Genomic DNA, 25,389 nt, shown 5'->3' with positions numbered 1-25,389 from the left:
AATATAAATATTATAAACAATAAATTAAAAATGAATAATCTTATAATTGCAATTATTTCTTTAAATTTATTTTTCAATTTCATGTGTGAGAATTTTAAGGAAGTTATTCAATTTATTTCTAGATCGCCCACGTGATTCGAGAAATACGACATTTTCAACAAACGCCATATAAAATTGAATTGATAACTAAAGTAACGAATTACTTACTGGATCCATCATTGTTGCTGAACGAGAAGGATCTATACCGCATGTCTTTAGAGATTGAACCAAGAACATCCAGGTTAAGTAGTTCAACCTTAATTAATCTGCCACCTTCTGTGAGCCACACATCTACAAAATAAATTTGAGTACCGAGCTGCTTCAATTATTAATACGAACTTAATTATTCTTGTCTTATTCTTAAGCTATTTTCTAAATAATAAAAAAATTAAAAAAAAAAAAAAAAGAAAAAGAAAGATTCATGCTAAATATTGAATCTCAGTAATGGTTAAGAAGAGCATTTACAGATTTAAATGTTCTTGAAAAGGATGAAGTTTGTAAAAAGTATACAAATTTAATGATCGTTAATTGAAAAAAATTGAATTGAATGGAAACATGAATATGGAATTCTTTATGAATTATACGAATCTTATCTTATCTCTCTTACGAATATCATTCTTGTTTCTCAATATAAAAGAATAGAATGGAGAATTAAATGTTCCATAGAAATTATTATGATTCAGAGCCAAACAACAAGCGTATTCAGATATTTCCCGAGTTTTTTTAAAAATAGATGTCCATTATTTCCTGCAAATAACAATGAACGTTGCGACATCGTTTTATGTCAGACACAAACCAATGTATCTTGAACCCCGTCCACTCTCGTTCGTTGTCACAATAACGTCCATTTTTCATATATTTCGATTCATGAATTTCAATATGTCTTTACGTTGAATCTGTAAAAGATGCTATTATTAAATTGCATTTCACCGTAATTTAACAAAAATTCGTAAATATATTGATTAAACTATATATTGATATAAACTATATTTACAACAAGAAATATAATCAAAATTTTATTAATTTTTAATAGTGTGTTGGATCATTCTGATAAACAATATATGGACAAATAAATGTTATTACTATTTACTTTTTTTCTATTTGATTTTTCATGTCTCATCTCATATTGTGATCACTGTTATCAAAATGTGTTATACTTCGTCGAAAGACGATGTTAAATAGATGAACGCTGTCGATAACATCTTTTTTTTGAGCCATTTTTTGACGGGGTGTAGTTAGTCGATAGAATAGTTGATGAAGTTGGAGAGATTTTGATCACTGATTTTTAATTAATGTTCAATCGAACAGTATTATTCTTCGTAATGAAAATTAATAATAAAAAAAAAATATTGGATGATGAAGATTAGCAGATTAAAGATCGAAGATTGTATTTGACAATCAATAGAGTAACGACTTAAAACCTTCGATCAACTCTTAATCTAATCTAATTTTTATTGTTTTTTTTTTGTATTTTTCTATTTTTATTATTTATTATATTTATTGGATTTAATAATTATTTAAAAAGTAGATGTTTTTCTATTTCAATGATTATTAAGTATATTATAAAAATCAATATTTCAAATAACTTATACATATAACAACCGTTGGGTTTTTATTTTCGAATTATTTGCAAAAAAAATTCGATATTATTACATTATATACATGTATTTCATCGTAATACACACTTATACACACTTAGTCAAAAACGATTTATTGTAAAAATTCACTTATCTTAAGAAATTTGATTTTAATAAAAATTTATGTGTACATAAAATATAATAAGTTACGCAGTTTTTTTCGGCGAAAAATCTTTTTGTGTGTGTGAAATAAATTTCTAAATTTATTCTTTTATATTTATATATTTTTGTTTGGAAATATTTTTACAACAGGATAATAATGAATGGAACATTAAAATCTAATTATTTTATAATTTAAGATTTAATTTCATACTATTTACATTCTATTTCAAAATTTCTTATCGTTTTATATTTTTATATTATTACAAAATTATATTAAGTTTAAAAAAATTAGATAATATTATATTATAATAAAATTAAGATAATATTATTATTTTAAAGATTTTAAAAATTTCATTTCTTTAAAATAATATTACAGTAGCAAAGAAATTATTTCATAATCCATTATGATCTATAGATGCATAATGTTTTATATAAAACGAAATTATTGTTGGTTCTGATAATACAATTAAATTTTTATTAGATATATGAAAATGTTTTTATGATTCATTGTATATATATATATGTCAATATAGCATTATATATGTTAATATACAACAAAATTGTTTATATTAAAATATTAAAACGATTGACATATAATACTAATATTATCATATTTATTTCCTTTAGATTCGTTGAATATAATAAATAACAATATTTGAATTACAATGATTGAAATTATTATAATAATAAAGAGATTGATATTATTTTTGTTTGATCATAAATAACTTCGACCATATTTTCTATTATTTTATGGTTATTTCATTTTTTATTTTTGATCTAAAGAATGCATTTTATAGAATTCAATTTAATAATATTGAAAATTTTGTAAATAAATCAAAAATTAAAATCGAATGATTAGATATGCATAAAAAAAGTTGTTCAAAATATTGATTTTTTAAATGTATTTATAAAATATCGAAATCGAAAATAGTATTTTATACATAATTATTATTTTTAATAAAATTAAGACAACAGTGTTCTTAAATATATATGTTCTTAAACATAGATTTTTTATATTATATTTATATTTATTTATTTATTATTTATATAATTCATAAGGAAATTTAAGAAATTTTATTAAGAGAGGAAACTTACATTGTATGCTTTATCATACTATATCATATTTTTTCTTCAATAAAAATTTTTTAGCAATAATAAAAAATTATAATTAATAACTTATATATTTCAAAATTTTATTTAATGAGGAATTTATAATATTGAAAATGCGCATATCAATAAAAATATATTTAAATATAATATAAAAATGTTTGTTCTGTCATTTTTAATGTTACTATTCAATAATTATTTCATTAAAACCATTATATTATAATTAATATAGAGGAAATTAATAATCATATATCGTTGAGATAAAGAAATTATTTATTAAATTAGATTAATTTATATATCGTTAAATTATTTTATTTTATTGTTTCATTTATTTAAATAAAAACAAGAGTTTGAGTTTTGCAAATTATTCTTAAAAATAAAAGAGAAAAAGTATTTATTCGAGTTAAATGTTTGAAGAAAATAATGAATTTAATGCTAAAAGATTGAAAAATATTATATTTATCAAGTTGAAATATATACATAATACATAAAAAATAGAATAAGATTAGTTAAAGATATATTATAAAATAATATTCCTCTCTTATACATTTTTCTCTATTTAAATATAATAATATTAGTGATAAGTTTCAATCAGCTAAAATAAAATAATGCATACTTCTTTGTATCTAATTGTCAAAAAATATTTTAAAATAATGTTATTATTATTTTCTCAATTGAAAATTTAACGTTTTATCATGATCTTATTTTTTCTATTATATTATTATATTTATATTTAATATTTAAAATTCGATATTTCAAAATTATATTTTTATTATATTATTTGTCCTGAAATTATATCTATTTCTTTTCTCTGTTATTCTAATTCTACTTCATTGAATAATATCAAAAATAAAATATGGTATATGCATCATGTTAAATATACGTTCTGACATATTCTTTGCCATATCTGACATATTCAATGCGAATGAAAAATCAATTAGATATTTTAGCGAGCCACTTTTCAATAGATACTATAAATTTTTAATTTGTGTTTTTTTTATTGATCATAGTTTTTTTAAATTATAATTTTATATCGTATAGATATCTGTGATGGAAAAATAATAGTTATTGTATATATGAAACATATCGCTCATAGATGTTGTTAAAAAAGTCGAATGGACTATAATCTGTGTGATTTGCCAACAATGCATGAAATTTTATTATAACACGGATATTTCCGTCAATAACAAATTTATTTATGAATAGGATAATATATTCTCTTCATAATATAATATGTAAAAAAAATATACAAAAGATAATTCTATCAAACAAGGTGTGATTTTACTTAAAAAAATGAATAAAAATAGTCAATAAAAATTTTTCATTGTCGAGAAAATTTATTATTCCTATTTAGAAATGGGTTATGTAAGCATATTTAATTCTAAAATTGAGTAAAACTAAAATTGATAAGACAGTTGATATTGAGATTTAATTCATTAAAATAACAAATTAAATAATAAGTATAAAATTATATTATGCTTATAAGTGTAATGAGTAATAAGTGATATATAAGTATTGAATCTTTAATTAAAAATTACGCATATTTGGTATATTTTAAATTATAAATTTTTAAATAAAAAAGTTTTGTCTACTTTTTATTTATTTCTTTATGAAAATTCACACCTGATTTGTAATAATAAATTAAATATCAAACATTATATTTTGTAATATTGATATTAAGTTTATATATGATAAAGTGAATTTTTATCTTATAAAAATTTTTATTCAAATAATATTATGTATTTAAAATCACTAAAATTTTCATAAAAATCTTATATTTTTCATAATTTAATTGGCAAGAAGTGCTAAATAATTATAATATTATACATCCTATTGGAATTTACGGATTGTGTTACATATGTCGATCATTTATTTTAATTATGTTAAGAATTATTGAATTTATGTACAATAATGAAAATTATTTTATTCTCTCTTATTTATATATCTTAAATATAAAATATTTTTTCAAGTTACAAATAGAGTATCTGAATATAAAATTTTGATTTCATTATTGATTTTAATTAATATACTTAATTATAATATACTTAAAAAATATAATAGTTATATATTATTACTTTTAAGAAAAAAAAATATTAATTAACTTCAAAACTTGTGTTCATATGTGATTTTATTCTCTACAATAACAATAGGGACTTTTACGAAAACTGAAAAAGAAAAAGAAAGCATGAATGAATGAATGAATGAGAGAAATAAAATTTCTATTTGAATACATTTCTGAACAAAGGAAGAAAACAAAAATAAATTAAAATCAAAATATTTGCACAAGTTAATGTAAATTTCGATAACTTTACGAAGCATATCATTATCAATTAATATATTATTAATTCCTTTGTTCCACAATATTTCATGTGTTTATTTTATATTCGAGAATATATTTCAATATCGCGTTAAAACTATATTAAAGAGCTTTATATCTATATATAATTAAATTCCTAGATATTTTAAAACATTAAAAAATCGTGACAAATGAAATATAATTTATTTATTCAATAACTTCCTTCGTCATATCAAAGATAATCCATATGTACCTAAATTTTCAAAAATTTATTATAATTAATTTATTATAATTAATTAATTATTAAAATAAAATATAAAAATGTATCAATTTGTTTTTGAAGTAAGCAACTGAAAACTTTAGAAAACTTTAGACTTTATCTCAGATTTTCTAAAATGTATCAAGTTATAATGAAATTGGAATAGCCGTATAGAATATTTTGTCATCAGCTCTTATAAGAGAATATTAGAATAACTCGAAAATTTTGATTTTTTTTAGATTTTAAGAAAAATTATGTATGATATTTATCTTTTTTTTCTAATTTAAAAATAATAACAATCTTGAATAAAGATTCATTTACATCTTTAAAGTAATAATACGTATAAAAAAATAATTAGAATAAAAATTAGAATGATTTCTCATATTTTTTATAAAATGATATTATTGATATTAAAATGATAAAAATTTGTTGTTCAAAAAGTTCTTTATTATTGTTTATGAAAAATTTCTAATTTTCTATTACATTGAAAAACATAAAAAAACATAAATGCAAAAAAATATGTTAAACTTATAAATTAATGTGATATTTAATTTTTTCACTATTTATATATATGAGACTCTAGTTGTTTTTCACAATCTAGTCTCATATATACGTATGTGACATATATTGTATTTTGATTTTCTTTAAAATAAATGTATAATGTTTTATATATTTTTATTAAAAAAATTTTTATATATTATAGACAACAACAAATTATCATTGGCATTATAATATATCATTATTTTAAAAATTTCTCTTGCATTAACAAAAATTGTATAAACCTATTATTAAGTGATATTTATTGATATTGATTTTGGATTTGAATTATGAATTAAAAAGAATTAATATAATAATAATTTAAAATATCATAATAATAATTTAAAAAATATATATATATATTATATTTTGAATTACTTTTTTTGATTATAAATTTATTTCTTCTTATAAATCTGTAAAGTTAAAAAAAAATCAAATTCTCCAGTTACTAAAATTCACTTATTAATTAACAAATAACTATTATATTAAGAAAAGAATTTTAAAAATAAACTAAATTTGAAAAATAACTAACAATCTTACGCCATAAATGGAAAATTGTTCTTTATTGCTCAAACTTTATAGATGTAAATATACAACAATAAATTTGTAATTAGTTTTTTAAGTTATTGGTTAATTTCTAAATGGTACAAATATATTGATTTTTTAATCGCGTCTCACTATAATTCTGAATTAAATCAAAAAAAAGTGTAGCAAATTATTAAAAATTTAATTAAAATCGATATATAATAATAATAAATTTATTTTCCGTTAGTATCTAAATATTTCCATTATTAAAATTTTAATTATATAAAGATATAAGTTGCAAAACTTTAAATTTATATTATATTTCTTAATAATAATAAGAAGAAGAAGAAGAAAGAAAGAAAAATATGAATAAGAATAATAATAAACTTTTTTATTAAAGTTCCTTATAAAAAAAATAATAATAATAAATAAAAAGATTAAGAATGTTACAAATTTTAAATGATTCTAATTAGTGATTAAGACTATAAATTATGTATAGAAGACATAAATATTTATAATATACTATTGAATTTTTTGTTTATTTATTTTTTATTTTTTATTTATTATTTTTTTTATTATTTTATTTTACATTTAGATTCATTTTTAAATAGAATTTATAGAATAATTTTAAAAATAATTTTTATTTTGAATACAAAGTTTTTAATAGTTTTTAATAGTTAAGTTTATTTTGAATATATAATAGTTTTCAATAGTTAATTAAAAAACAATTTTAAGTACAAATTTATACACTTTAATTATAAGTTGTCTATAATTTGTAAATTTGCACAAATTAATTCACTTATATTTCAAATAATTTTCAAATACTATAAATTTCATATGTGTATATGTTAAAAATATATACACATATATATATCTTTCACCTATATTTTTTTTTATAAATATAATAAGCATATTTATATATTCATGCGCGCACGTGTCCATATATAAATATGTTCAATAAATATATTAATGTGTTTTAATTAAATTATTACATTCCAACTTCAGTAACAAAAATTTTTTTCATTTTTTTTTTGGTTATTTCTATTTTAAAACACAAATTTTTACTTAAGTTCATTATTCTATGTTATGAGAGAACGTTCGAAGACTACTCAACGCTCAATACATATCAACTTAGTTATTCAAAAATATTTTCTTCTCAATATGTATATCGACTTTGTACTACTTTGTATCGTTAAATAGTCAAATAGAACTAGATTACTATTGTTGTATTTATGAAATTATTGTATTGTATTTAATAAATTATGAAATAGAAATAGATCATAAATGTTACATATTTAAGAGTTTTCAGAAAAGATTAAAATAATAATTTCTTTTAAATGATTATTAAAATAAAAAAAAATTATAATTCTATAAATTGTTGTACTAATGTATTATAAAAACAATTTTTATTTATAATATAAAATTCTACTGAATAATATGAATATTATATTGATATAATTCTCATTTGGGTTCAAAAATTAATTTTTTGTTATTTATCATTTATTCAGAAATTGATATTAATTGTAATATAAAATAACATTTAACATTATTAATTTTGTAAAATTGAAGATTTTTTATAAAGTATTTTTGAAATATATATAAAGTATTAATATATTTGTGGAAGGATTTTCTAGAAACAAACAAAAATAAAAACTAGTTTATCAATTAATTTTTAATATTTATTTATTAAATAATAAGCAATTTAAATTTGTGCTAAATTAAATAAGAGTTAGTTCTATCTCTATCACATTATTATTTTATTTTATTTTCACAATTCTTTATTTAATACGAATTCCAATTACTTATAACTTTTATAATAATATAGATTATAACTTTTATAATAATAGATAAGATTGAATCTTTATTTTTTAATAAATCTTATATCATTTTTTTTATTTTTAGAATTGATTTTCTTAGTAATATATTTAATAATCTGTATAATATTCTATAATATATAAATTATAAAAATAGAAAAATTAATGTATTATAATTTCGTGCATTTTATATAAAATAAAGAAATTATCTTACAAGTTAACAACAGCAAGAAACAATATGTAGTAAATCGACATCTTTTAAATTTTTTCAGATAATATTTTAGAAGTCAATATTTTGCTAAATAAATTTCAATTAATTATTTTTTATTTTTTATAATTTGTCAGTAATTTCTTTTACTAATATTGTACTCGATCTTGTTCAATTTCTTAATAATTTTACATTTTTATTAATAATAAAGTTAATTATAAAAATAATTTTAAAAATTCATATAAATAAATATTATATGGGTTATATAACAAAATATATTGTATGAGTAGAAAATATAATAGAGGTTTGAGAGAATATACAATTATCAAGATTATATTATATTTAACTTTTATATTTATATTTATATATATTTATATATATTGTTTTTGATATCTAAGTAATATTTATTAATACGATTTATGAATTAATATTATTTAATAATATTTATTTATTGATTTATATGAAAATTTATATTTAAATAATTTTTATTTTTTAAAAATTTAATAACAAAAAAAATTATTAAATTGATTAAAAAAAATTGAATTTCCATTTTTAAATAATATCAAACTATTATTACAATTTTCTCTAATATTTATCGTAATCTATTCATATTAAATTATAAAGCCAATTGTTAACAAATTATAATAAATAATTTATAAGTTTTTATTTCTATTCTCTTTTATTAAAAAATTAAAAATTTTTGAGTTACTGATGCATGATTTATTTGATACAAGTTTACTATACCAATTGAGAATTATAAATAGAAATTGACATAGATTTGATTTAAATATAACATCTAATATGAAGGTAAATAATTTAAAATAAAATTATAATTATAATCAAATAGTTGTTACAGTGAATATTTGAGAAGATTATTACTTGATTCGATGAAAGTTGGCTAAAGTTTCAAACTGTATGCATAAATACTAGCACTAAATATTATCAGCATATACGTATATGTGATATGCATACATATATATATTCAAATAATATCTATGAAATCATACATGTCCAATGCTAATTTAATATGTTAATTAATTTTTTTTAAAAAAATATTTTAAATCCTTTACAAATAGATATATTTTTCTTAAACGATTTATATGTTTTATAAATATCTAATTATATTAATATTTAATTTGATTATATTTTACATTGAAAATTGATGTTAGACATTATTATTATTATTGTTGTTGTTGTTGTTGTTGTTGTTATTATTATCATCATCATTATCATCATTATCATTACGATTATCATTATCATTATCATTATCATTATCATTATCATCATCATCATCATCATCATCATCATCATCATCATCATCATCATCATCATCATCATCATCATCATCATCATCATCATCATCATCATTATCATTATCATCATCATCATTATTATTATTATAATTAGTATTATTATCATCATTATTACTATATAACACGTATATATTATATACGCGCGTGCGTATATTTATTTATTTATTATATAATTATTATATAATTTATATATTATAATTTATATATTATTTATATATTATTTATATATTATTTATATAATATATTATAATTATATATAATTATTATTAGAAAATTTATCTAGAAAACAATAGCAAAATTGAATTTTATGTCATTTTTTTCATTCTATTCTTGCATATATAGGAATAAAATATTTTTTAATTATATAATTAATATAATATTAATATATAATATAATATTATATATTAATATAATATAATAATAATATAATAATTTGTATTCTAAAAATATATAATTTATATAATATATAAATATTAAAAAAAATTATTTAAATATTATTTAAATAATTATGATAAAAATACAGTTTCACATTTAATATATATAGTTTTAAATTTAATGGAAATTATAACTTTTTATAATTTATTTATATTCTATACCAAAGATTATTATATATATATATATATATATATATATATATATATATATATATATATATATTAAATATTAATTAATATTAATATTAATATATTAATAAAAATATTAATATATTATTTATAATATTATATATTAATTAAAAATTTATTTTATTCTACTATTTTTCTATTCTATTCTATTTATTTTTATTTAAAACTATCTCTTATTTGCTTATCTGATAATTAATAAAAATCTTAAAAATAATTATAATTTGTAAATATTAAAAATGATTATTTTAAACATAATTATTATTTAAAAGCAGAAATATGAATGATTTTTACTATATATATATATACTTTAGGATATTGAATCTTAAGAATCATTCTATGCCAAATTAATAACTTCATTGATTTTATATATGAAATTATAATACATTATATTATCTATTTATTAATATATAATATATAATAATGCTTTAATTGACGATTTAATTATAATCAATATTTATTCATTCTTTTGACAATGAATTTATTCATTTTTTTTTACAAAGTATTCGATATTTTAAGAAAATAATAAATAGAACAATAAAAATTTTATATATTTTTCTCTATATATATTTCTTACTTTTCAAATATATATATATATATATATATGTATTATATAAATAAAAATACAAAATTTAATACATCTACATAATGTCGAAAAAATAGAAATGATCAAATATATGAATCTTTGCTGAAGTTTAAAAGTTCTTTTTAAATTCTCTTAAATTCCCTATTAAAAATCTTTAAAATCTTTAAAAATCTTTAAAATATTTTAAAATATATGCTCTTATTTCAAATACTGTTTTAAATATGAAAGTAATAATATTAGTAATAATAAAAATAATAATAAAAGAATAAGATTATAAAATAAATTTATTTTTATGATATCTCTGAAAAAAACTAGAAAAAAAATAAAAAATGTTAGTAATATTTCTATTACTATTAAATATTTTATAATATTTCATTTTTACTAAATATTATCATTTTATAAGTATTTAAATTAGGAAAGTGTGATAAATAAAAATTAAATAATAAAGGATAGAAATTAGAGAATTTTATTTTGATTTTAGAAAAATTTTATTTCGTAATTCTATAATTTAATTAATTAATATTCAATGTCTTTTATTTAAAAATTGAGTTTTTAATATCATATAATATACTATATCATATAATTAGCAATCATAATGATATATATATAATTTGCAAATCAAAAATAAGAAATTATTTATTTCAAATACAGAATATAATACTATAATAGGAAATATCAATAGGAATTATTTCAATAGATAAGAGAGAAATCTACTTTCCAATATTTATTAAAATTATCGTTTTAGAATAAATTAATTTATGATTAATAATACCATATGGTTAAAAATTTTAAGAAATCATTTGAAAAGATTCTAAATATAACGTTAATAATATTATATAAAGATTCTAGCAAAAATATTTATGAAGAACGAAAATGACGGTAAAATATAAATAGTTTAATTCATATAACTGTAAAAATTGATCTCTTTCAATTTTGATAATAACTTCACAATTTGTTAATTATTTTTGATTCTGAAACTAATATATTAAGTATATATATATATATATATATATATATATATATATTATATAAACTAATATATATATAAATATAATATAATATATAATATATACTATATATACTATATATATATAGTATATATAATATAATATATTATATATATATAATATATATATAATATATATATTTTATATATATATATGTATATATGTGTGTATGTGTTATATTAGTTATATGAATAACATGAATTATTAAAAAATGTTATTATTAAAATATAGCCATATATCACGAATTAAAATATTATTGCATCATATATTTTATTTATAAAGATAAAAATTATATAACGAATAATAATTTTTATTTTATAACTAAATATTCATTAATTATTTATTTGTTATATATTTTTTACTTTGAATCGTTCTGTAAAAATCATGTTAATGTTAATCATGTAATATTAACATATAATATTGGCATGTTTTCAGAAAGCTATGTATATATTTATTATATTATATTTTTTTTAAATCGTTGAGTTATTTAATTGAGTTTTTTCAGAATTGTTCTACGTTTAGAAGGTTTCAATTTTTATTGAAAAAGATGAAAATTTAAAATTATTATAAATGTATGAAAAAATTTAAGAATTAATTACTATTTTTAAATCGATTCAATATATTTCACAACACTAGACCGATATAGAATCATTTCAGAATTAAAAAATATCAATATAAACAAATAGATTGTGGAACTGGAATTGATAAAAGATTTTAGTCTTGATTATAATAATTATAACATAATTTAATTCTATATAATTACTTTGACTAAAAATTATAACTAAAACTTATAACTATGTTATTTATAATTTGATTAAGAAATTATAACTTTACTTTATAAAATTATAAATTAATAAATTATATTCAATTTCTGATCTTATTTGAGAATACTGGAAAACTTAAAAGAAATTTATAATTTTATGTTGAATTTAAAGTATATAAATACGAAAAAATTATTTTTAATTATGCAATAGCATAATAGTTTTTAATAAAAAAATTTATTAAAATAAAATAATATGTAAATAATATGTAATAATTTATATTTTATATATTATTGTTTTAATTATATGTTATTAATTATTTATATAATCAAAATGTATTGTATTTGATGATTATTATTCGATATTGTTAAATAATATAAGAAAAAATTTTATTTACTTATTAATTAATTAGTTTCTTATTCTTCAATAATAATAGAAATTAAAATTTATTAAAAATCGCAATTAATTCATAAATTAGTCAATAACTGTTAAAAATTGTAATAAATTAAATTGTATTAAATAAATGTTAAATATTGCAATATAAATTAATCGTTACTCATTAATCAAATTTTATAAAATATCTAATTCTATATTTTTAACAGTTATTAATTTGAAAATTGATATATTGTCTATATATTTATTGTCTATATATTTATGTTTAAAACAAATATTTATAAATTAAATTATAACTCGGCATAAAATTTATACGTGAATGTGTGCGCTTGTTAACGAATGAAACCATGTAATAATTGTAAAATCGTAGTATGCGGTGATGTTCTTTTAAATTAAGTAGAATAATATTATCACAAATCATCAACTGGTTGTGAGTAAATGTTAATTATATATCCACCGTTAATGTGGAAATTTAGATATACGATATCATTTAAATGGAATAATGTACATCAATATAATTACTATTATTAATCAATTTTTAATGAAAATATTTAATTTATAAGATTTAATGCAGTGCCATTCCTGAATTGTTAGCAAATGCAAAAATAATATTGCATTCTTTTAATTTAATATTATTTAATTAAAAATTTAATGCAATGTTTATTTATATATATATATATATATATATATATATATATATATATATATATAATTTTAACAATTTTATTATAGAAAAGAAATATTCATTAATTTTTATTTTACTATTATTATTTTATATATATTATTATTTTATAAAATAAAATAAATTGATTACAAATTTATTTTTGCTTTTTCCAATAAAAAATCATCAATTATTTTCGATAAATTTAGAATTTTTTAAATGGTTTTTTTATCTTTTTCTTCTAAATTTTTTATATTAAATGATCATATTATTTATTAATCAAATTTTTTATTATTACGTAATAATTTACCTGGGAATTGTTCAAATTTAAAATTCTAACTTCAATTGCAGGTACCAATTTCATCTTCATCAGGAATGGTTTTAATTCATACAATCGCAATGATTATAATTGAAATACTTTTTTTTTTACTTTCATTTGAAATACGTTCGTAGAAGATTTTTTATTTTATCATGCAGAAATAAGTGGATTATAATTTTATTTATGTTTATAATGTTTATAATGTATACTTAAACTTTATAATGTGTAATATATATATGTATTAAAATTACAATCTTTGACAGAAAATTTGATTATCCATGTTTCGATACTTGTCATTTGTTTCAATGAAATTTTCCTTAATTTTCAGCATGTATAATTGACACGAATTTATAAAATATTATTTAATTTTTTATATAAGATCAGAATTTTAACAAAATTGTAAAAAAAGATTTTTTTTATTTTGTTCCGATTAATTTTACGATTTTTTCAAAAATTTAATAATTTAATAAATTTAATTAATTTTTCAAAAATTTATAATCTAATAAATTAATTCTAATTTGACAAGAAAATTCTGGTTAATCCAATTTTTTAAAAAAAATTATTTTATTTTAAAAGATAATCAAATATTTTTTGCTAGAGATTGTTAAAAAATTTTTATTATTTATTATATATATATTTTTTTATATAATAATGTTTAATAATATATATATTTATAATAATTTTATATATATGTAAAAATTATATATATATATATATAATGTATTATAAAACATGAAAAAAAACTTGATTTCTTTAATTATGAATTTGAAATCTATGAATTGAAATCTATATTTAGTATAATTTAATTAATTCATTTAATGAATAAAGAAATTAATTTAAATCATAACTTTACATTATAACAAATATTATTTTTGAATAAAATTATTTTGAATAATATTTTGAACAAAATATTAATTTTTGAATAAGAATAATTTTGAATAAGAAGTAATTATATGTAAATAGTATTAATACAATTATATTAATACAATAAGTATTAATACAATTACTAAAATATAATTTATATAATTTATAATTTATATAATTCATTAATTTATAATTTATATAATTCATATATAATGATTTCTTCTATTTGTATGTTATAAATTCGAAAGTTAGTAATATTTATTTTAGATTCATAATTTTTAAAAAAATACTATAATTCTTCAAAATTTCATACATATTAAGTAGCATAGATAATGTAATTTTATATTTTATGTAGTATTATAATATATAATTTTATATAGTATTATTTCTATTAATTTGTTTTTTTTTGTTTATTCAATATAAGAATTATAAAATTACTATGAAATGTGTGATTATGAAAAGTGGCTCGTAGGATTGAATCAAAGAACATATTATCTTCAATATACAATTTCTCTTGTTATAGTATATATGTGTATTATCTTTGATTCAATCAGGAATTCTTAACATTATAAGAAATTCTATAAAATAAAAGTGAAGTGAAGCGAAAATGTTTCTTACTCAATAATAATTAAAAAAAAAAGCCAAAATCTATTCAAATATAAATTTACAAATTAAATTATATACATTAATCGTTAATGTTGTCTATTGTCTATCAAGATATTTTATATCTTTTCTCTCTCTCGATCTGTATACATTAAATAGAAAATATTCTTCTGTAAATTGTTTCTAAATATTTATTACAATTACCTACTTTTTTAATTTAATAGATTAAATTAATTTAATAGGTTAAATGCTTTTTATAATAATATTTTTTAAAATATTATTTCATATGAATCAATTATTAGAAATTATTTTAAGCATTTTCTTTTTTAGTTTCTCAAATTTTTTTATGTCTAATTATAATTAAATTAATTAAAATTTTACTAAAAAATCCAATCTTTTTTTGATACTGAATATGAATATTTTTCTATTTGCTTTTGTTTTCTATCAGTTTTTAGAAAATTGACTAATTTTTAATAGAAAAGTGTTCAGTATCAAAAGAAGATAAAAAGTTACAATTTTATAAAAGTTATTTTATATAAGTTGCTATAACTAGAATATATGGTATTTCATTATATAAAAAATTAAAACAAGAATATTATTATGACAATTATGAAGTAAGTTTTTTCAAATTAGATTTATGTCATTAATAGTTTTATTTGTCATTATATTTGCAAATTATCAAATGATTAAGAATCTTAATAATTTAATTGATTTTTTTGTCTGAAGTTATTATATTACAAGGCAGATTTAATAATTAGAACATTCTATCTTATGGATGGAATAAGTTACTTTTTATATAAGCTTTTTATATATTATTATAGTACATATTATATATAATATTTAAATTATTTAAATCTTAAATCATCCAAATGATATTATCAATATTTTGTTATCATTAATCTTAAACTATAGTTAAATATAAAAATCTTTTTATAAAAGTTTTTTTCTTAAAGTCTTTTCAGATTAATTAAGTTGTTTGAATTTATTTGATTTAAAATATTCTGTTCTCAATAATTTACAATAATCAAATCATTTTCTTCAAGTAAGTTGAATTTAAATAATTTAAAACTATTTAACCAATTACTTACTTTACTTGATTTGAAATATTCTTTCAAGTTTTAAATGAAGTTGAATTATAAATTTGTATAGTAAATTTTTATTTTTATAGTAAATTGCGTGATATTAAGAAATATATATAATTATATAATATATATTATATACTAAATATATAATATAATATATATTATATACTATATACTATATAATAATATATAATAATATATAATATATAATAATATAAGTATGTATAATAATTTATATAATATATAATATATATAATTATATTATATAATATATAATTTATATAATATATAATATAAACTAAAATGAATCAGAAATAGAAAAGTTTTTAATTATAAAAAATTTATATAAATTATATTTTTTAAGGAATATTAATGAAAATGCGTATGAAATTTGAGGTATAAAAATGTAAATATAAAAATAATATGAAAACAATTAAAAACTATTAATTTAAATTTAAGTTATGATTAAGTTTTAATTGCGATAAATGCTTTAATTATTTCTAATAAATATTATTTTAATTTAATCAGTTTTGATTTTGTACATGTTTAAAAAATCTAGTTAAAAATCTAGTTTTCTTAAAGGATAAACACATTATTTCTAAAATTAAAATATATAAAATATGAAATGCCCAAGTAATTTAATCATTCATTGTCGAATAATAGTCTTATTATAATAAGCTTTATTTAAATATATAAATGGACTTTTTAGCTTTTGATCCTAAGAGAATTATTCAAAAAGGAGACACAGTTCAAAACATATGTAGTTTATAGTCGCCGTCTCAATTCGAGGTAAGCGATCGTTATTCTTGCACGCTTCCCTTCGCTTAATGCGCGCGCGCGCACATTCTTAACCAGAGTTGCCATATTCCCATATTGAGGAATTGATATAGTTATTGTCGTGACTATTGTCATGAAATGGAAGCGAAGAAAGAAATAATAAATGTTCTATTATTGTACTATATTATTATTATTTTATATTATTATTTATTGTATATTATTTAAAAATTAAATTATTTTTAAAATGTGATCAAAAAATAACAAAGATAGATCCATAATTCAAATTCGAATTTCGAATATTTAAAAAGCTAAAAAGTCAGCTATAAAATTAAGCCGAATGAAGTTAAATATGATAACATCGCGTCCTTACGCTAACACTTTAGTTAAGCTAACACTAAATAACACAATAACTTTAATAACACAATATAAAATAAAACACCTATTATTTTTTCTAATTCCTAATTTTTTTCACTAATTCAAAAAATTGTGTTTTTCTGCTCTTTTTTCTTTAAATAATATATCATCTTTCTTTATTCCTTTTTTTTTAATTTTAATTATTAAGTTATATTTAGTATTATGTATTATAAAATTTTGATATTATGTATTATAAGAAAAGCAGTTTTTATCATCTTAATATATTGATATATATTGTGAAAAACATTATCCTGAATATTTTTTTTTATAATTTATAATCGATTTCTCATAATTTTTGAGAATGAGTGATAGATACGAATAAATTATACATGACATACAAAATAATGATCGAATCAATAAGAAATGTTTAGTCCGAAATAGTAATTCCGAAAATATATGCATTGAAAAATTTGAAAACGTAATTAAATGTACGTTGTGCATGTGAATTTTTAAAAATGCAATATAATTGAATGATAATCTTGCATCGTTTCAATATCGAAAAGTTATTATGAGTTCTGTAGCAAGTTTAAATATATTAATATTTTAATTTTAATTATAAATAATTCATTATATATAATTCATAATTTATTCAATATATTTATTCTGCTTGTATATATATATATATATATATATATATATATATTGTTGTTATAAACACATGGAGTCAATATTCCATATGTATAACAGATAAACTAAGATTCCTCTTTCTAAACTTGAAACATTTTTTTCAGATCTGCGGTATGCAAAAATAGAACATAAAATAATTCTGAAGCAGCTAAAATTTAATGATCAATATATTTATTGTTAATATCTATCGATTATTGTAATTTCGGTTGAGTGAAAATAGTTTTATATTTTATTTCTATTTAAAAATTCATAGAATGATTAAATTTGCTATATTATTGAATTGATTTGCTATATTATTGAAATTGAGATACTTCAAATCCACCAAAATCCAGGAAGCTTTTTTATAAAATTTTATATAATAATATATATATTTTTACAACTATTTTATTATATAATTATTATTATTTTATTATATTAACTATATTTATATAACTATTAAAAACTATAAAAAACTTCTGATTAAGTTATAAGAAAAAATTATTATAAATGATATTTTTAACAATATATATCAAAATTAAAATAACTTATCTTCCTTATAATATATAATCATCTTAATTTTTAACATAATAATAAATTCTTTATCTATTTCATTCAATTTATTTATTTATTTTAGTCAGATAATGAATTTGAATGTTCAGACAATTCAATTTTATTTATTATGGCATATTTAGAAAATAAATATTTGAATGCGACTATGAATTGAATCATTTAATAATAATACATATAATATTTTTTATATAATAGAATTTTGATATAGATGAATATTTTATAAAATAAATATAAATTATTAAATAATAATTATATCAAATGGAAATTCAATCTATTAAAAATTAAAAGAAACTTTGTGAGTTTTTTGCAAAGATATGAAAATAAAAAAAGAGATTCAAGATTGACACAATTCACTATTAAAGATAATTTCTCACTATGAAAGATTCACTGTAAAGATAATTTGCATTGATAATTGTCTGATTATAATGTTAGGAAATTAGAATAATATAATGCAGATTTGATTTTATTTTCAAACTATTAAAGAGAATTTAATAATCAAGGAATGGATAAAATATCCAGGATGCATATGTTATTAAATGTACTAACAAATTTCCATCATATATATTAAGCATAAAAATGAAAGTCTTATAATTGAATAACTCATAATTAATTTTAAAAAATAGTACTTTTTTTGTTCAAGAAAATTGTCTTTGGAAGACATAATCGAAACTAAGTTTAAAAGATTATTGTTTTCATAAGCTAAATTTTGAAATTTCTATCCATAATTATCAAATCTATATTTGCTATTGAAGATATTTCAGATTAAATATAGTAAATAATATAATCTAATACGAAAATGCTATTGTATGTGTTTATGAATTTTTCATGAATATGAAAATCTATATAAATATAATAAATATCTTTCAATATGAAAATCTATCATAAACTAAATAAATATCATAAATAAATTAGGTAAGAGAAAAAGATCAAATTCATAGAGATCAAATTCATAGATAGATAATACAGAAAAAACAAAGAAAATAGCCAAAGATAGTATTCTATTTTTGCAAAAATAAAATCGCGAAAAAAACTGTAAAATTATATTACATCCATTTCAAGTTTATTTGAATTCCATTCATATGAATGGAAAATTCATTATTCAAATCAATAGAAAACAAATAAATAAAAAGATCTTGTTGATGTATAATGATTCAAATAAATAATGGCGAATTTTAATATTGAAAATATATTGAAATACTTAATAAATTTAAATTAAAAAAATGAAAATAGCAATTTATTAGAAAAATTAAATATTTTATTTCTTCTTCTCTTTTGTGACACGTTTTAGTTTTAATATATTAAAAATTATTTTTTATTGATAATGGAGTGAATATATTTTATTTCTATTTTACGAATTTATCATTTATTTATTAATATATTTTTTATATATCATATAGCACACACAATTATACATAACTATATACATATATTTATTTTTTTAAAATATACATATATGTATTTTATATATATATATTTTTTCTTTGATTTTGATAATCATATAATCATATAATCATATAATTATATAACTATACAAAACTTATTATTCTTAGTTCGATAAAATATATTTAGAATGTATCCATATATTTTCATAAATTACATTTTAATAAAATTGCATTTTTTCATTTATTTTATAATATTTAGAAAATACATCAGATTTTTTTATATTTTACAAACTAAATTAAATATAAAAAATTTTCGTTTTTGATAAAAATATTTTATTATATTTAATACACTATTATATACACACATATTTAATATAGTTAATACATAATTATAAATTCAACAATAATAAATAAGAATAATAATAAAAAATTATAATAATATATATATTTAAAAATTAATTTATTTAAATTAATTGATTGATATATCTATTACAAAATATTCGTTTATTTATTTAAGCAAATTTATTTAATTCGTTTATTTATATAAGTGAAATAAAACGAAAAAATTGCACTTATTAATGCGAAAGTTGCACATATTTCAAGTACATGTTATCAAAAATAATAAGTTTTGTATAGTTTAGGATTATTTTTATGCAAACAATAAATGAAAAAAAAATAATAATACATATTAAAGAAAAATGATAAATTCGTTTAAAATAAGAATGAAACGTGAAGTTTATTATTAATAAAAAATAATTTCTAATATATTAAAATATTAATATGTTCTGCGCTTATTATAGAAGAAAGGAAGCATCAAACACAATAGCTTCATACAATTATTATCTTCGTTTTTTAATTTATGTGTCCGATATTAAATTAATTTAATTTTTTATTTTATTTCTTTTATGCAAAAATATATTATTGATAATATATAAATAATTATTATTAATTATTAATTATTAATAAAATTATATAAATAAAATAATGTTATATATTTGTACTAACTATAATTAACTTTAATGTATTAAAAAATAATCAGTTCAATTTAATTACAATAAACAAATATATGTAAGAATAATCTCAAATATTAATTCAATTTACTATATGTATAATACATAATATTACGCATAATTGAAAAAAATTTTTTCAGAAAAAATAAAACATCAAAATAAGAATGTAGTTATTGCATAATAAATATATATTCTTTTTTTTTTGGTAAACATAATATTTTTAAGTCATTTTATAGTTATATTTGACAAATTTAATCTAAAAATATAATTTTAATTCGATTTAAAATATAATTTTAATCGATTTTGTTTTCGCATAGATCTTAACTTTGAATATAAAATATAAAAATTATTTTATTTTTTGAACAATTTTTTCCTTTTTTTTTTTGATACATAATATAAAAATAAAACAGATTAGTTTTTTCGAAATTATTTATAAAAAATATTATATTGAATTCTGACTATATATATATGCATTCATGACATGTATGCATCAATATACAGCCATCACTTATAAATTATTTATATAAAAATATCAGAACAGCCAACATTTAATATGCTGAGCTTATGGAAAATCTACTTCTATATGGATTTGAATGCGACTTTTTATTTGCTTTATTCAACAGAAAAGTTATTAAATGATGAGATTGATTTTATTCTTGTTTCTTTTTTTTTTTTCGAATTCGAAAAAGTAAATTTTCAACAAGTTCACGCATTATACATATCGATTATCAATGTGATATATTACATAAGTTATTTACCCACAGATTATATAAATAGTTGATAAATGTATATTCTGGTATATACATTATCATGAAGGCATATGTACAGGTAGAAAGATTTTATATTACCTATGATATTAAAAATATTATATTTGCAAATAATTCAAAAACTAAAATCAATTAATAATTATATGAAGAAAATATATAATATATAATAATTATTTATAAAAAATATTTATAATTATTTAAAATGATTTAAAATGAATTATTCTTCAAATGGATTTATCTTAAGTTTTAATGATCAGAAAAGTTATCATATCAAAAATTATAAATTCAATATTAAATGGACTTTACGAGTTAATTTGGCACTACAATTGTTTATTGCAATTAATAGCAATTAATATGTAATAAATCGAATTAAGTAGTTTATATATAAATATATTGCATTTATAATAATAAATATATCCTTATGCTGACAAAAAATTAAAATAGATATTTTATGTTGATTCGTTGATAAAATTATTTAGACAATGTATTTTATTTGTTTAAAAATTATTGCAGAGTTATTTGGTAGTTTTAAAGAATCATTTCATTTGTTTTTCTTTTCTTGAACACCGCATCACAAAAAAGGGAAAAAACACGAATATTATATATCAATGGTTCCGACCGGGATCGAACCGGCGACCTTCTGCGTGTAAAGCAGATGTGATAACCGCTACACCACGGAACCTGTTATGATTTAAGGAAAAAAACAAATTTATATTACAATAAATCTTAATGTTGAGTTTATAGTTTAGTATGTAATATATATAATTAATAATTAATTAGTAATTAAAGAGTAATTACTTTAGATTTTCGAACTGAGTTTCGTGTTAAATGATATCTTATGATGAAATATCAATTGATAAATTTTTAAGCTAAGAATTAATTTGAAGTATTTGTTGAATTATTGAAAAAATCAAAATTCATTAATGCTTCAATTCATACATCTTGATACGAATTTTCATATATATTAATATAATTCAAAAATTATTCTTTGAGATTTTTCAATAAAACAAATTTGAATTTAGATTTACAATGTCGATTCAATAGTGAGCAATATAATATATATTAAAAAAACTTTTATCATATTTCTTGATATTTTTTTTTAATTTTAAATAATTTAAATTCTAATTATATTAAAATTATAATTATATTTTATATATAATTATAGGATATTTATAATATTGTTTTAACTTAATTAATTCTATAAGAGTTTATGAAATATTAAAAAAAAAAATAGATTGAAATTAATTGAAAATTAATTGAAAATTCAATAACAGACATTAACGAGTTCATAAAATTAAATTAAAAAATTAAAAGAATATAAAAACTGAATTATGCCAAATTGAAAAATGCTGTTTTTATCTCTGCTTTTTTTTTTATATCTAATCATTATTCCTGGATTTATAAATACATAGTAAAATTTCTTTTATTATAATTACATATGTGAATAATTTCTTATGTATTTTAGTTTCTATATAAAAAAAAGTTACGTTATATGGAATTTTTGTTTATTGTGTATGTTTTATTTATGTTTATGTATAATTATTATACATAAATTATAATTTTAATTATAATTTTTTTGGTAAAAAAACAAAATTGAACAAAATTAAAAGATAAAATATAACTTCCCTATTATCATTTATTTTATGCATACAATATTATTTATAAAAAAAACTCAAATATATATTGCAAGAAAACAATAATAAAATAGAATTTATATAAAAATGAAAATTAAACTGTATTTCTTTTAATTATTATTCATAAAATTATTTGATAAAATCTTCAAAATTTTTCTTTACAATTTAATACGTGTATATATATATATGTAAAATATGTTTTTTTCAAGTAAGTAAAGTAATATTAAAATATTTTATATAATTTTTATTTTTTTTTCAAATTTTCAAATTTCAACATACAGAAAATAAAATAAAATATTTCAAAATAAAATATTTGTAAATATTTCAAAACAAAGTATTTTAATTAATAAATTTAAAAAATTGCAATTTTTTTATCTATATTATTTTTCATAAAAATCTTAATATCTTGTAATTTTAAATCTTAATATTAATCAATAGCGAAAGGATTCAATAAAAAGAGGAATGATTGAATTTTTGATTATATATTCAAATTTTGATTATATAAATATTTCTATTAAACATACAATATAGATTTAATATCATTTATAATAAAAATATGATATATGAAATTAATTCAATTTGATATAATAATCTGAAAAATTTGAAATAAATTTTTTTTTTGTTTTCAATGAAATATTATATACATAATAGACTTTTATATAATGCATTTAATACATTATACAAAATTATATTATATGAAAATTTTCCCTGTATAACAGAAATAATATAAATGCATTATATGATAATCATGTTATATAAAAAGTGTTGTAATATCTTTAGCACGTTGTACGAATTTGCATTAAATTTACATTATATAATATATTTTTATTTAAATTATCCGTATCGATATTATTTATTTACAATTAATTTCGATGGATGAACAGGTAAAAAATTTCAAAATACATATACACATTTTAAGATTCATAATTTTTACTAATAAATTCTAGTCATTATAACTTATATTTCTTTATGTTCATCAAATATTTTAAGATGATAAAAATTTTGTTAAAAATCATACTAAGCGTGATTTTGAGTATTACGTAAAAGGCATTATTTAATTTGAATATTATTATGCAGTTATACAAATGTTTGTATTGTTTCCAATGGTTATTTCCTAATTTAATCATTATCTTCAGTGAAAAATACAAATTAAAAAGTTAAAAAGAATCAATAAAGAAGACCGTAATGGAAAGCAAATTTTCAAGAATGGGCCATGTCGTAAAGTGTGAGGATTAAGATCCTTGTGATCACTTCTATGGTGATATACAATTTTTCTATGTTGTTATATTTTAATCTCTGTATTTGAAATGACTGTTATTGAAAATTTGAAAAATGAGGGAACTGCATTGAAAATGAAATTCAAACAATTTTGGACTTCACAAATCAATTATGGTTTTTTGTTTTTAACAAATTTTAATTATGCACTTAAGTAAAGTACATACAGATAAAGTAACATATATAATATATAATCTAAGATCTAATAAAGGTATTTAATA

General features: G+C 16.8%; 1 protein-coding gene and 1 non-coding gene across 6 annotated transcripts in view; one reads left to right on the top strand and one right to left on the bottom strand.

Moving 5' to 3' along the window:
• Positions 1-1,128, top strand: part of LOC108003088 (ras-specific guanine nucleotide-releasing factor 1) — a 142,448-nt gene extending 141,320 nt beyond the window's left edge. For all 5 annotated transcript variants that reach the window (XM_062076929.1, XM_062076928.1, XM_062076932.1 and 2 more), the window contains one exon: positions 123-1,128. In XM_062076929.1, the coding sequence (XP_061932913.1) occupies positions 123-341 (219 nt within the window). In that variant the 3' untranslated portion in view covers positions 342-1,128. The remainder of the gene's footprint in view (positions 1-122) is intronic.
• A 21,740-nt stretch (positions 1,129-22,868) lies between these two features.
• Trnav-uac (transfer RNA valine (anticodon UAC)) lies at positions 22,869-22,941 on the bottom strand. The gene has a single exon. It is a non-coding gene; the product is annotated as a tRNA-Val (tRNA).
• Positions 22,942-25,389: the final 2,448 nt, after the last annotated feature.

Source organism: Apis cerana, linkage group LG7, assembly GCF_029169275.1.
Source record: "Apis cerana isolate GH-2021 linkage group LG7, AcerK_1.0, whole genome shotgun sequence".
Lineage (NCBI taxonomy): Eukaryota > Metazoa > Arthropoda > Insecta > Hymenoptera > Apidae > Apis > Apis cerana.
Note: the sequence above shows the minus strand (reverse complement) of the source record. Positions and strands in the feature narration are given on the sequence as shown.